Source organism: Amyelois transitella, chromosome Z (assembly GCF_032362555.1).
Source record: "Amyelois transitella isolate CPQ chromosome Z, ilAmyTran1.1, whole genome shotgun sequence".
In the NCBI taxonomy this organism is placed as follows: domain Eukaryota; kingdom Metazoa; phylum Arthropoda; class Insecta; order Lepidoptera; family Pyralidae; genus Amyelois; species Amyelois transitella.
In genome coordinates, this window is record NC_083535.1 from 12,435,929 (window position 1) to 12,451,374 (window position 15,446).

The following is a 15,446-nucleotide window of genomic DNA, read 5'->3' on the forward strand; positions in this document are numbered from 1 at the left end:
GATGTAAGAATTATTAAATGATATTGAATTGTCCCATAATAATCTTTTTATGTACTGCAAAAAATTTGTTAAGTACAATAAAGTATTTACAAACAAACAATAATAGAAAAAAATATTCGAAATTATACTCACGTTAAGCAACACACCCTTATCCAAAAGGCTGTGTTTCTTAGCGGTCATGACGAAGTAATGTGTGTCGTCCTTGTAATAAACTATGTTTTCGAGATCTATACCCGTCACTTCGTACAACTCTTTGAAAAACTTTTGATTGAAAATGAATGCCACGCCGCTTATCTCTGGCACCTGAAGCAAAAGAAGTACATTTAAAGAGGCATATTTTTTTATTTTTTTTTTACCTTGGCATTTTACACAGATTTTTTTAGCCACGAAGTAAATTCGATATTTGTGTTACGAGATATTAACTCGACGATACTATATTTTTATTATTTAATCAATAGTTTACATACATACTTACGTATAATCACGTCCATATCCCTTGCGGGGTAGACAGGGCCAACAGTCTTGTAACGATACTATATGTTTATTATTTAATAAATAGTATACATACATACTTACATATAATCACGTCCATACCCCTTGCGGGGTAGACAGAGCCAACAGTCTTGTAAAGACTGATAGGCCACGTTCAGCCGTTTGGCTTAATGATAGAATTGAGATTAAAATAATGCAATAAAGGGTAAAAATTATATAGGTAGACAGAGCCAACAGTCTTGTAACGATACTATATGTTTATTATTTAATAAATAGTATACATACATACATACATATAATCACGTCCATAACCCTTGCAGGGTAGACAGAGCCAACAGTCTTGTAAAGACTGATAGGCCACGTTCAGCCGTTTGGCCTAATGATAGAATTGAGATTAAAATAATGCAATAAAGGGTAAAAATTATATACTAACTATCCATTCCTTGATACTTGTGCCTATTTGCCCTGTCAACCCCGTAAGTTATCAAGACGTGTTAAGGTAAAATGTAATGTACTTTAAAGGGGGAATACTAACTATCTATACTTTGAGACTTGTGACCATTGGCACTGTCAACCCCGTAAGTTATCAAGACATGTTAAGGTAAAATGTATTGTATTTTAAAGGGGAATACTAACTATCTATACTTTGAGACTTGTGACTATCGGCACTGTCAACCCCGCAAGGTCACAAGACGTGTGAAGAAAAAATGGCAGGTATCCACTCACCGAGGCCTCCTGTTCAGAATGTCTATTGATAAAATTGGCCGTTATCGCCATTGCCAATTTCCCGCGAAACTCTTTACGCTTGAACCCCTGCAGCGTGTTCCGCTTGCCGTCAGCGCCGAGCAGGGAATCGAACTCGTAAAGGCCGACCGGGTGGTCCGGTGGTGAGACACGCGCTCGCCAACCTAGTGCTGAAATTTTTAAAATATCGATAGGATTACAAATGTATACTGCCGAATGCCGCTACAAATGTATAATGAATAATGCCGTGCGGTTCCCGGCACCAATAGGAAAAAAAAAGAATAGGACCTACACTCCATCTCTTTCACTTGGATGTCGTAAAAGCCGACTAAGAGGTAGGCTCATAAACTTAGGATTCTTCTTTTAGGCGATTGGCTAGCAACCTGTCACTATTCGAATCTCAATTCTATCATTAAGCCAAATAGCTGAACGTGACCTATCAGTCTTTTCAAAACTATTGGCTCTGTCTACCCCGCAAGGGATCAAGACGTGATCATATGTATGTATGTATGTATCAAAAAATTAAAACAACAATATAATCACTTTCAGAATTCTCCGTGTCCGTAGGCTCCAGTAGTTCTTCGAAACTGACGCCTTCGTGAAACTCCACTCCTAACAGTAGCGCCACCTATTGGTAAAAGAAAGATATTATTTTATTATAGTTGAAGAAAATGCCGCAGTGCAGTTTGTTACCGCTTCTTCTGCACTGACGCTTTGAAAGCGGCAGTAAAATTGGTTAAGTAATGCAATTTGACGTCAACCAATGTTGTGAAACCAAAAGATATGACAATTATTAAGTGATATGAAGTATCGTATAATAATTGTTAAAATTTTTGAATATAAATAAAACCAAGCACAATAAACTTATGCAAAGTAAAATAACACGATTCATATGTGCCGTGTGGTTCTTCACGTTTTACAATAGGACCAATCTTTACATATCTTTCCCGTGGATGTCGGAAAAATCGTGTAAGCAATAGTCAATTATGCACTGCAGTTGCCTGATGCTGATATGGTCAATGGAGCAGGCGCAGAATTTGAAAAAAAAAAGAGACAAATGGAAAAGGAATCGCTTCTTGTATAAACCTGACCAATCCAGGTCTAAGGTGCACATTACACTAGCCCCCAAAGAAGTGAAGATGCAATCGGTACTACCATCAGGTCTAAGAAGACTATTACCTTTAGCAAGATGCATTACAGTTGCCTGATGCTGATATGGTCTATGGAGCATGCGCAGAACTTGGAAATAAAAGAGACAAATGGAAAAGGAATCGCTTCTTGTATAAACCTGACAAATCCAGGTCTAAGGTACACATCAGACTAGCACCCAAAGAAGTGAACATGCAATCGGTACTACCTTCAGGTCTAAGAAGACTTTTACCTTTAGCAAGATGCATTGCAGTTGCCTGATGCTGATATGGTCTATGGAGCCTACGCAGAATTTGGAAAGAGACAAATGGAAAAGGAATAGCTTCTTGTATAAACCTGACAAATCCAGGTCTAAGGTACACATCAGACTAGCACCCAAAGAAGTGAACATGCAATCGGTACTACCATCAGGTCTAAGAAGACTATTATCTTTAGCAAGATGCATTGCAGTTGCCTGATGCTGATATGGTCTATGGAGCCTACGCAGAATTTGGAAAGAGACAAATGGAAAAGGAATCGCTTCTTGCATAAACCTGACCAATCCAGGTCTAAGATACACATCAGACTAGCACCCAAAGAAGTGAAGATGCAATCGGTACTACCTTCAGGTCTAAGAAGACTATTACCTTTAGCAAGATGCATTGCAGTTGCCTGATGCTGATATGGTCTATGGAGCCTGCGCAGAACTTGCCGAAGAACTTCTTCGCGCCGAGAGCACGGAGGTCTTGGATAACGAACGGCCATAAATGTAGTACGTTGTTGCGCGACATACGATCTCGTTTTTCGATTACCACCTGGGACGAGAGGTTTTATTTATTTATTCATTATCTAAACAATTACAATTTGTGAAGTACAATACATACATACATAAAATCACGCCTATTTCCCGGATTGGTAGGCAGAGACTACATCTTTCCACTTGCCACGATCTCTGCATACTTCCTTCGCTTCATCCACATTCATGACTCTCTTCATGCAATTTCGGGTACTCTTGACCTGACCCTTTACTAGGACGTCCTTAATTTGATCAAGATACGTTCGTCTAGGCCTTCCCACTCCGACTTTTCCCTCCACACTCTCCTTGTATATCTGCTAAGTCAACCTGCTTTCATTCAACCTCCTCCACATGACCAAACCCTGAAGTACAATAGGCGTACTTAATGCTAATAGCATTATCTAACAGTCTACCATTGGGTTAAGCGGAGAACCTTTGAGTGGGTGATAATAATAATGTATAATAAACATACTTTTGTCCATATAAAGTTTAATCGACATACATACATACACATGATTAACATTAACACTATAGCTCAACAGGTAACACTCTATAACTCTATAGGAGCCCTAAATCCGCACGGACCGGTTCATATGGTGACGGCCCTGATGAAGAAGCAAGTTCAGCCCTTTTTATTAGCCCGTGAATAGTCCAGCAGCTAACTTCCTATACACCTAGTGCTCGTTAAATCGAAGTTCTTAATGAGACTTTAGCGTAATTAACATACCACTTTGGCGCCCAACAGCTGACACTCTATAGCGGCCCTCAGACCGCAGGGGCCGGCACCTATGATGAGGGCCCTGGTGGAGGAGCACGCCCGCCCCTTCAGATACACCTTGTGATTGGCACGCGCGTCGAATTTCTTGAACAGCGCTTGAGCTTTCCACGAGCTTGCCAGTTTCGCCTGTAAATTTTAAAATAAGGTTCTTAGATCATATGTGAAATCGCCACTTTTTCTCGGGGAAGGGATGGGGGTGGTCAGAGACTTTAATTTTTCACTTGCCACGATCCCGTATATTTAGCTACATCCACGCTTATCCTCTTTTCACTCTAGACATTGTTTTTGTTTTTTGTATAAATGGCTTTGAAGATCGTAGCTTAAGGAAAAGGTTATTCACATCAATCAAGGGTAGACAGACCCTAAGTCACAATACCGGCAGGAAGCTGAGATAAAATCCAAATTTAGAAACATTAACAGCTTAATAACTCATCGCGTAAACGAAATAACAAATTTATAAGATTTATTTTCTAAGTTATATAAATGAATTCAAAATATTTCATTTCCAATTGGAACAGAAATAAAAATACATTTAGATGTCACACAGTGAATGAAAAGATGAGAGTATACATACATACATAACAACAATTGTGACAAGTTCGCAATAAAACGTCTCGTCAGTGCGCGTATTAACATTATGACATAAATAATATAAATCTTCGCACAGGCAGTAAAATGTACGATAATTACATAAATTTCAAACAACAGCAGAGACAGTTATTCTTGTATTTAACACACGAGCATTAGTTAAATTTCGCAAATACACACAAAGATAATTAAATACAAAAATATTAACTTAAGAACGGACACTTCATACATCTCGATATATTCCCGTTATCACTCTTTCTCGCTCTATTTTCTAGTATATCCCATGCCTTTCTCTCTCATCCAACATGTTCCTAGTTAGATTCCCAGCCTTTTCTCCTCTGGATACAAAGTCCAGTGTAGAACGTTTCTCTTCACCTTGAACTGTTACAAGAACATTGGCTCGGGTTTCAAACCTAAAGATGTGGATTTTATTCAGGTTCAAGGGGCTGTTTTGAGTGTAAAATGTGCTGATTGGCTGACAGAATAATACAAAAATGAGACGCATGTTCATGCCATTGTAAATTTATTAAAATGTGGGTGGCGCCGGTGGTGTGAAAAATTAACTTATGTCCTTTTTAAAATTTCATAAAAATTAGTTCAGAGCTTTAATTGTGAAAAGGTAACTAACAAACTTAATTACACATTTATAATAATGGGATTGCCTTTATATTTTATGTTTCAAGTTATTTGTAACTGTAATATGCTCAGCGAAAAATTTGTGAGCGGAATAATTAACAGTTACCAAATCCCACCAGTTGGAATTCTTCATATTTTACAGAATAAAAAAAAAAACAAAAAACATTACGCAATTCACAAAAGTCATGAATTTCGCAAACAAGCGGATTCAAAACAAAACATGCGCATAATTTTAAAATTACAAAGTGAAAGCGCCTTGTATCCATTTTAATACGAGACAAAGGAAAGTCGCTTGCTTAAGTTACGATTTAAAAAAAAATACATATAGCATTAGACAAAAAATGCTAAACGCGACACTCTAGATGACCATTAGATCTATGAGCACGCGAGAAACGAATTAACAATACATATGCATGTATGGTAACCACCCGGTGGCGGCCACAGACATAGATATAGCTAGACCCCGCTAATGTGTACGTCCACGTGGTAAAATAGACCAACAGATTTTTTTCTAAAACTGTTGTTTTATTTTAGTCGTCACAGACAGTCGATATCTGTAGAAGTTAAATAAGTAAAGTGTCGTGACTCTATTATATCAAAATTATTATTCATCACGCTGTATTGAACTGTAAACAGTAAGATCTCCCGACAACTCAGTGGTATTAAGCGAGATCATCATTTATTTCGCCCTGTTGACTGTACAGTAATCAAAAATAAACCTTGACGTGTTTAGTGTTCGTAAAAATTACGAACTAGCGGTATCTAGCCAGAACTATGTCTGTGGTGTCAGATAATAAGGTACGGAACATTTATTTCAATGAATGTATGCATCATACAAACAGAGTAGTTACAACTGGGAAATTACGGCCGACAATCGCTTTCGACCAGCCGCTAAGTTGATTTTTAATCGTCTGCACCAAAAGTAAAGTTATGTTTAACAGTATAAACAAATTCTAATAGAATAGATTTATTTTCAAAATTGGATACAAGGTATCACTTATAGACGTCACTGTACCGACGTTAATGGTTTCTTTTTTCTACATATATACATATGGTCACGTCTATATCCCTTGCGGGATAGACGGTGCCAACAGTCTTGAAAAGACTGAAAGCCACGTTCAGCTATTTGGCTTAATGATAGAATTGAGATTCAAATAGTGACGTAAAGGCCATACTGTATATACATAATTATAAACATACATATATACATATGATCACGTCTATATCCCTTGCGGGGTACACAGAGCCAACAGTCTTAAAAAGACTGATAAGAGCCACGTTCAGCTGAATTGAGATTCAAATAGTGACAGATTGCTAGACTGCCGCCTAAAAGAAGAATCCCAAGTTTATAAGCCTATCCCTTAGTCGCCTTTTACGACATCCATGGAAAAAGAGATGGAGTCGTAGTATTCTTTTTCCTATTGGTGCCGAGAACCATATGGCATAAATATATATGTGTATAATTAATGAACTAAACTGTTTTGATCATACCAAACATTCACAAACTCGCTTCAGGCAAAAATAGCAATACACATAACAAAATAAACAAAACATCGCTGTGCAAAATTATCATCACTTATCTGATAAAAACAATGTAATTAACGAGATAAAGGGTAATCGGAAATTGAGATAAGATTGTTGCAGAACTCATAGGAAATTTCAAAAAGGCACTGTTGTATACACAAGTGCTCATTAACCTAATTGTGTGCACATACATACATACATATAATCACGTCTATATCCCTTGCGGGGTGGACAGCGCCGACAGTCTTAAAAAGACTGATAGGTATATGTAATAGGTAGGATACGTTCAGCCGTTTGGCTCAGTGATAGAATTGAGATTCAATAAGGGACAGGTATAATAATAATCAGTATAATTATTTTTTTTTGCTTAGCAATATACAAAATCGTTTTCAATAAATCATTCAATTTAACACTCTGTAGCAGATTTACGAGGAAATCACTTGACATACAAACTCGACCTTCAAAGCGGACTGAAAGCCAGTCGATACGCTGAATAAAATATTATCATTAACTAGCTCTTGCCTGTGACCTTGCTTGTTTTCTTCTTCCACCTTCCACCGGTTGCATCCTCACCACTTTGGAGAGGAGCCCGGGGTGTGCCATTGACCATGGATCCTAGTTTGGGTCAGGTTTTTACACGAACCGACTCCCGTCTGACCTCCGCAACCTTTGCAGGGGAAACCTGACCCGTATTGGATCGATCATGGCTACACATCCAATTGCTTGCAGGTTTCCTCACAATGTTTTCCCTCACCGTAGGAGCAACTTCTTTGTTTCTCTTCACACTTAATCAATTGAACCAACCTTATTAAAAATTTTACGTAAGTATACATACATACATATAATCACGTCTATATCCCTTGCGGGGTAGACAGAGCCAACAGTCCTGAGCGGACTGATAGGCCACGTTCAGCTATTTGGCTTAAGATAGATTGAGATTCGAATAGTGACAAGTTGCTTTACTGTCGCCTAAAAGAAAAATCCCAAGTACGTAAGTATATATAATTAAAAGTCTGGAGAAGGACATAGGGTACTTTTTATTGCAGTAAAAACTATAGTTCCCGTGGAATTGGCGAAAAACCTGTATTCTTTTGTAGGTGGCGCTAAATTCGCGCGGTCAAAGTTGAAGGTGGCGGTAAATACGAGAGCGAAGCTGCAAGACTTCTAAAATTTAAGAGCTCAACTCTTGTCGGTGGAGTTAAGTGGAGCTTCGTCAATTCATTTATTTTGTTTGTAAATTTTTTTATTTGTGGGTATATTGTTACATTTAGGTACTTCTATCTTTATTTAATCAATCTGCGGCTTATAAATATTGAATTTATCAAAATTATTAAATAATACTAGTTTCTTTATACTCTTACGCCGATCCTGGCCCGGCGCCAGTTACTGGAAATCTAGTTAGTACGCATGAAATCTGATAGATTGTTTCATTCGGAAACGCTCAGAATAGAGCCAGTCAGTATGCAATATATTTTAGATGTAGCGCTGTCAACGGCGCGCTTTAAAATTTTTGTTTCCAAGAAACAATGCCTGAGAGTGCAGAACTAATTTAGTCTATTAATATACTTCAAAAAGGATGGTTTTATCATTTGTGTTATATTGGTTCGAATGTTGTGTGTTTCGATTGGAAATTTTGTATGTTTTCTAATATCAGGGTAGACAATCATTTTTAAAACGACCCTAAAATATCTAATGATTACTATTCATGGCCCTAATGTTTTTAATTTTAGTAATATAAATTGTGGAGGGAAAGGTCGGAGTGGGAAGACCTAGACGAACGTATCTTGATCAAATTAAGGACGTCCTGGTAAAGGGTCAGGTCAAAAGTACCCGAAACCGCCGAGCTTGCATGAAGAGAGTTATGAATGTGGATGAAGCGAAGGAAATATGCAGAGATCGTGGCAAGTGGAAAGAGGTAGTCTCTGCCTACCCCTCCGGGAAAGAGGCGTGGTTTTATGTATGTATATAAATTTTTCTTTACTTTGGGCAGAAAAGAAGATTAATAATGTTTCATTAGCCCGATTCATTCGATTGTGATTTGGCCGTCTCCAGCCAAAAATTGAGTTTAAATTCGGCAGCTCTCATTATAATTCCAACCAATCGATATAGTCCAGACCGGTGCGCAGACATCTTGTTCAAGTGAATAAAAAAGATTGTCTATATCTAAAATTTATCAAATAAAATTAATAAACCTTAGGACCAAAGCTTTAAGGCTTATTTTGTTGTGCCAATGTTATCACACGAAAAAGACCGCCCTTTGACCTTGTCCGGGCATAAATGTCAACAGAATAAGTTGTTCTGACCATAGAACAATAGATCACCACTAATTATAATCCGTTATGGCTGACACGCGATGGGAAACATGCGAGCTTTTTAATATAATAGGTATTTTTAAACAATATATTGTACCGTGTGTTTCGCGGCACCATTACAAAAAGAATAGGACCACTCCATCTCTTTCCCATGGATGTCGTAAAAGGCGACTGAGGGATAGGCTTGTAAACTATGGGCTAGCAACCTGTCACTATTTGAATCTCAATTCTATCATTAAGCCAAATAGCTGAACGTGGCCATTCAGTCTTTTCAAGACTGTTGGCTCTGTCTACCCTGCAAGGGATATAGACGTGACCATATGTATGTATATATTGTACCATCAAGGGTGGTACAACAGCTGAGATGGATCTGGTCAAAGGCTCTAAAGAAGGATACATTTTGTGTGAGGATCGGCATCATGGTACCAAGCTGCGTGTGACTTAAGCTTGTTATGACCTCCAGTGACCGTTGCTAAGAGGAATTAACCCGGTTGGGTTCATCATATATGATACATCATGATAATAGTAGAACAGTCAATATGACATGCCTTTAGTTTCGGATAAAAGACCGGGATTGTGTTAGGTTTAAGCGTGAACTGGATCTGCTTAATGTTGCCGGTTGCGCAGGAGTGGCCGAACATTGATCTAAGGTCTGTTCCATAATTCCATAACCAGGTTCCAACAGTTAGAAGTTCAAGTAATTCTATCCATAACTGGCCGTTGTCATTTAATACCGACCAAATTAGGCCATATTCACATGAAAACTATACCGTCAGTATATCGTACCTTTAGCTTCGGATAAAAGACCAGGATTTTGTTAGGTTTAAGCGTGAACCAGGATCTGCTTAATGGAGCCGGTTGCGCAGGAGTGGCCGAACATTGATCTAAGGTCTGTTCCATAATTCCATAACCAGAGTCTAACAGTAAGAAGTTTAAGTTATTCTATCCACAGCTGGCCCTGTTATCATTTATTACCGACCAGATTAGGCCATATTCATATAGAAACTGTACCGTCAGTATATCGTACCTTTAGCTTCGGATAGAAGTCCGCGATTTTGTTAGGTTTAAGTGTGAACCAGAATCTGCTTAATGTTGCCGGTTGCGCAGGAGTGGCCGAACATTCCACAACTGTTCCATAATCAGGTTCCAACAGTAAGAAGTTCAAGTAATTCTATCATATTCACATGGAAACTATACCGTCAGTATAACGTACCTTCAGCTTCGGATAGAAGTCCGGGAGTCTATTAGGTTTCAGAGTGAGCGTGTTGCAGATCTCCCGATGCAGTGCCAGGATCTGCTTAATATTGCCGGTTGCGCAGGAGTCGCCGAACATTCCACAACTGTTCCATAATCAGGTTCCAACAGTAAGAAGTTCAAGTAATTCTATCATATTCACATGGAAACTATACCGTCAGTATAACGTACCTTCAGCTTCGGATAGAAGTCCGGGAGTCTATTAGGTTTCAGAGTGAGCGTGTTGCAGATCTCCCGATGCAGTGCCAGGATCTGCTTCATGGTGCCGGCTGCGCAGAAGTGGTCGAACATCTCGGCCGCCAGCGCGCACTCCGGCGGCGTCACCTCCACGCGACCACCCCGGTTCATCTTAACGGGCTGAAATGAACAAAAAGACATTATTTTTCTGAGTAACATGCATACTAACATATGGTCACGTTTGTATCTCTTGCGGGGTAGACAGAGCCAACAGTCTTGAAAAGACCGAATGGCAACTCCGGGATAAAAAGCAGCCTATATGTTATTCTGGGTCTTCAGCTACCTACATGCCAAATTTCATCGTAATCGGTTCATTAGTTTTTGCGTGAAAGGAGTAACAAACATCCATACTGACATCCTGACATACTCACAAACTTTCTCATTCATAATATTAGTATAGATTTTGTACTGTTGTATGGAAAGTTCTCATACCACATTGTACCTATGGTTTATGTAATGTGATGCAAATTCATGCAATAGTTTACGTTACGCGTTCCGAGTCGAATATGAGCAGTGTTATTCACGGGGAAACTAGCTTCAGACTGCGGCGTCGTCCGCCTATAATTGTTTATCTATACTTATATTATAAAGCTGAAGAGTTTGTTTGAATGCGCTAATCTCATGAACTTTCAGGTTTAAATTGAAAAATTCAAATTTTTGTGTTGAATAGACCATTTATTGAGGAAGGCTTTAAGGCAATATAACATCACACTTCAACTATTAAAAGCCAAGAAATAATGGAAAATGTGAAAAAAAAACGGGGAAAATTATTCACTCTTGAGGACTTCAATGATGCCCAAAATAACTATTCCACGCGGATGGAGTCGCGGGCACAGCTAGTACTTTCATACATATAATCACGTCTATATCCCTTGCGGGGTAGACAGAACCAATAGTCTCAAAAAAGCAGATACTCCTACAAGAAGACTCCCAAGTTTATAAGCCTATCCCTTAGTCGCCTTTTACAGCGATAGGCTAGCAACCTATCACTATTTGAATCTCAATTCTATCATTAGGCCAAACTGCTGAACGTGGCCTATCAGTCTTTTCAAGCCCGTTGGCTCTGTCTACTCCGCAAGAGAAATAGATGTGATGACCTATATGATTATATGTATGTATGTACATAAATTAAATTTATAAACTAAAACACTTTACACCAAAAAAATATTTGAACATAATACCTGTTTATTTTTTTTCGACTACTTGTAAGCATATTATGTTTATGACATGATATATGTAATAAACATACACATAATCAAAAACATATAGATAGATCTATTAATATCACGCGAATGTATAAATAAATCATCTAAATATACCTACGGGTTGGGAACTGACATATGCAACGCACGCAGTGACTGGTGTTTCTATTTATAGTTAATGTACACGCGGCTTAAGATACAGGATGACCACGTTGCCGTGTGGTTCCCGGCACTAATACAAAAAAGAATAGGACCACTCCATCTCTTTCCAATGGATGTCATAAAAGGCGACTAAGGGATAGGCTTACAAACTTGGGATTCTTTATTAGGCGATGGGCTAGCAACCTTTCACTATTTGAATCTCAATTCTATCATTAAGCCAAATAGCTGAACGTGGAAATTCAGTCTTTTCAAGACTGTTAGCTCTGTCTACTCCTCAAGGTATATAGAGGTGACCATATGTATGTATTTCTACTATATAATTTCACTTTCAACAATATTAAAACAAAAACTTTATTTTCTTCTACACTTCAGTTTTACTCAATATATATAGACGAAGTCGCGGGCACAGCTAGTTATCAATATAAAGAGTTCTGAAAACAAGAATAACTTTGCCGATATCAATACTGCTTGTGTTCAACTAACGATAACATTAATTATTGTACGCGAATAATCAAAATTAATCGTTTATTTCACTCTCAAATGAATGCACCAAACCCCTGACTCACGATGCCCAAAACACTTTAGAAATATCGATTCAGAAATAAAAATGCGTCACGCGCGATTCATGACACAATCTACATATGTATGTAAAAGAGGACACTGAATGACTGATGTAATGACATATCTGTACAAAATACTACATACATATAATCACGTCTATATCCCTTGCGGGGTAGACAGAGCCAACAGTCTTATTAAGACTGATAGGCCACATTCAGCTATTTGGCTTAATGATAGAATTGAGATTCAAATAGTGTCAGGTTGTCAGCCCATCGCCTAAAAAAAGAATAGCCTTTCCCTTAGTCGCATTTTACGACATTCATGGTAATATATGGAGTGGTCCTATTTTAAAGAGCCGGGAACCACAATATAATCAAAATGTATAATCGTAATTTGCCGCCACCCAAATGAATTGGCAACTTCTTGACTTTAGTCATAAACCTAGAACATACAGACAACGACCTGTCTGCCTGCTCACACATCAGTACAATCTAGAACTAATTACAAAGACATAGAGCTCATAATTATTTACGCCTATTGGCTAGTTGTACAGTATGCAGAATGGACTTTTAAACATTTTTATTCTTAACCCTACGCAAAAATTCTATGGCACTGGTTATGATATGAAACAATCAATAAAAATCTAGAATGTAAGGTTTATTAAAAGAAACGTTATTCATGCGTGACTTTACGCTAAGATCTGTGAAAGACAGGCACTAATCATAGAATTCGGAATAATACAAGATTAGAAGTGGTAAGTACTGGTGAATGATGAAGACGTCGCAACTGATGTGACAACGTAACGTTTTTATTACTGCATCCCAATTCTGATATTTATTGACAGCTTGATGTCTATACTTTACGAGGTTAATTCCTCATTCGGAGGTGTTGGATACACATACCTCCGGTGGTTTAGTAGCCGTGTGTTTACAGAAGAAAGCCTAATCATATCTTTAAAGCTTTACAAATGTGGTACACGATCGGTGGGTCGCGGATAAAAAAATGCATTTAACAATGCTATTTGACAATATACCACCACGACTTAGCCGATATAATTAAATAGCCTATAACACACATACATAAAATCACGCCTCTTTCCCGGAGGGGTAGGCAGACACTACCTCTTTCCACTTGCCACGATCTCTGCATACTTCCTTCGCTTCATCCACATTCATAACTGTCTTCATGCAAGGTCGACGGTTTCGGGTACTCTTGACCTGACCTTTTACCACTTTAGCCTATAACACTCGCAAATAATGTATCTTTCTTAACGGAGCAAAAATTCTCATGATTAGATTAGTTGATCTGTGTTGATTGTACCGCCCCAGTTTCAGGAACCAAGCTCGGGTTTTGCAACGCATGCGCACTGTGCAGCCAGCCAAGCGGCTTAATTAATAACAGTGCATGTAGTGTGGGATAGGCACCAGCTTTGATAGACTCTTATCATGTTTTATTGACGTGTAAAACTTCTTAGTACCCATAGTAGACCAGTATAATGCGACCACAGGCCCTGAAGCATTGTGGCGAGTGTTCAATGCGCAAATATGAGAGAGTAGACCCGTAGGTAACGGGACGAGACAAGTCATATTAATAGCAGCGCCTTAAATGGAAGTGGAAGATTTTAGAAATAGGGGAAGACCAGAATTAAAGATGTATGGATGGCGTAAAGCATGAGTAGGAAATGAGTGACTAATGAATGGCATGTGATAGAACAACTTGGTAGAAACTAAAAATTACTGACTCCATGTTAAGAGTGGAAAAAGGTAACGATGAGATAGTAAATAAAAAGTTAGATCGAAAACTCCAGACTCCAACCCTGACGACGCAACAAAGAACCCGCATTATGTGAAAAACAATACAGCACATCAGTTCATCAAAATTCGTTTTTGATTTGAATTAGAAAAAGAAACAAACAGTTAGAAAAACTCAACCAATCAGTATGCATCCCGCGGGATTCGAACAAATGAAACGGTAACGGCTATTCTAACCCGTGGCCCACTGACCGTCCCCGGTTGGCGAACCAAGTCGACGAACCCGCCACTGCGTGCCAAGTAGTCTTAAACTCGAATTGTAATTCACAAATGCACCATTTCCTCTCCTCCATTTATGTTAACCAGATTTGACCGATAGTGACCGATACATCTTGTCGTGCATTCTCCTACGTACTACCATGAAGCACATTTCATACATATCTTCTTCTACATACATACATATGGTCACGTCTATATCCCTTGCGGGGTAGACAGAGCCAACAGTCTTGAAAAGACTAAATGGCCACGTTCAGCTTTTTGGCTTAATGATAGAATTGAGATTCAAATAGTGACAGGTTGCTAGTCCATCGCATAAAAAGAATCCCAAGTTTGTAAGCCTATCCCTTAGTCGCCTTTTACGACATCCATGGGAAAGAGATGCAGTGGTCCTTTTCTTCTTTGTATTGGTGCTGGAAACCACACGGCAAATCTAATCTTCTTCTTGCTAGAGTTAATCCTGTTTACATCCTCATCACCATCTTACTTCACCTCTCTGAAGAGGGGCATGTTGTGCACCTATTAATCATGATCTTGAATTGGGTAAGTCAGATTTTTTCATGAACCGACTTCCGTATAACCTCTGCAACCTTTGCAGGGGAACCTAACACATTCTGGGTCACGATAATAGATGCGCCATCCATTGGAAAGCGATCTTGGAGTGATCCTTTTCTAAACTGCACGGACCACACGGCACATGAAGATGATCTGATATGTGAAGAAGTAAAAAATATTCTTCGTCCTGTCGATGATCCAAAATCTTGATATATCTTGATATATTGTCATATGATATCTTGATATGTTATACTTCCTAAAGTCCTATTTCCCTCACCCTGTGGTGAGGAGTCCGATGGCACAAGGCCATCGGACTCCTTTGTTTTTTATCTTTTCAGACTGTTGGCTCTGTCTACCCCGCAAGGGATATAGGCGTGACCATGTGTATGTGTATTGTTTTTCCTTATTAGAATTTCGATGATATTAATGACCATGAAAAACAACTTCCTT

The 15,446-nt window shown here is 38.6% G+C and overlaps 1 protein-coding gene across 4 annotated transcripts in view; it reads right to left on the reverse strand.

The window, feature by feature from the left end:
- LOC106142306 (F-actin-monooxygenase Mical) overlaps positions 1-15,446 on the reverse strand; it is a 59,114-nt gene that overhangs the window by 33,803 nt on the left and 9,865 nt on the right. Inside the window, exons 2-7 of one of the 4 annotated variants that reach the window (XM_060953702.1) lie at positions 10,424-10,609; positions 3,888-4,064; positions 3,012-3,179; positions 1,780-1,864; positions 1,219-1,406; positions 133-303 (exon numbers count right to left, since the gene is read on the reverse strand). In XM_060953702.1, coding sequence (XP_060809685.1) covers positions 133-303; positions 1,219-1,406; positions 1,780-1,864; positions 3,012-3,179; positions 3,888-4,064; positions 10,424-10,600 — 966 coding nt within the window. In that variant the 5' untranslated portion in view covers positions 10,601-10,609. Of the gene's footprint in view, positions 1-132; positions 304-1,218; positions 1,407-1,779; positions 1,865-2,415; positions 2,431-2,617; positions 2,676-3,011; positions 3,180-3,887; positions 4,065-10,423; positions 10,610-15,446 lie in introns of those variants that run through there. The other 3 variants (XM_060953699.1, XM_060953700.1, XM_060953701.1) reach the window with 3 other exon arrangements.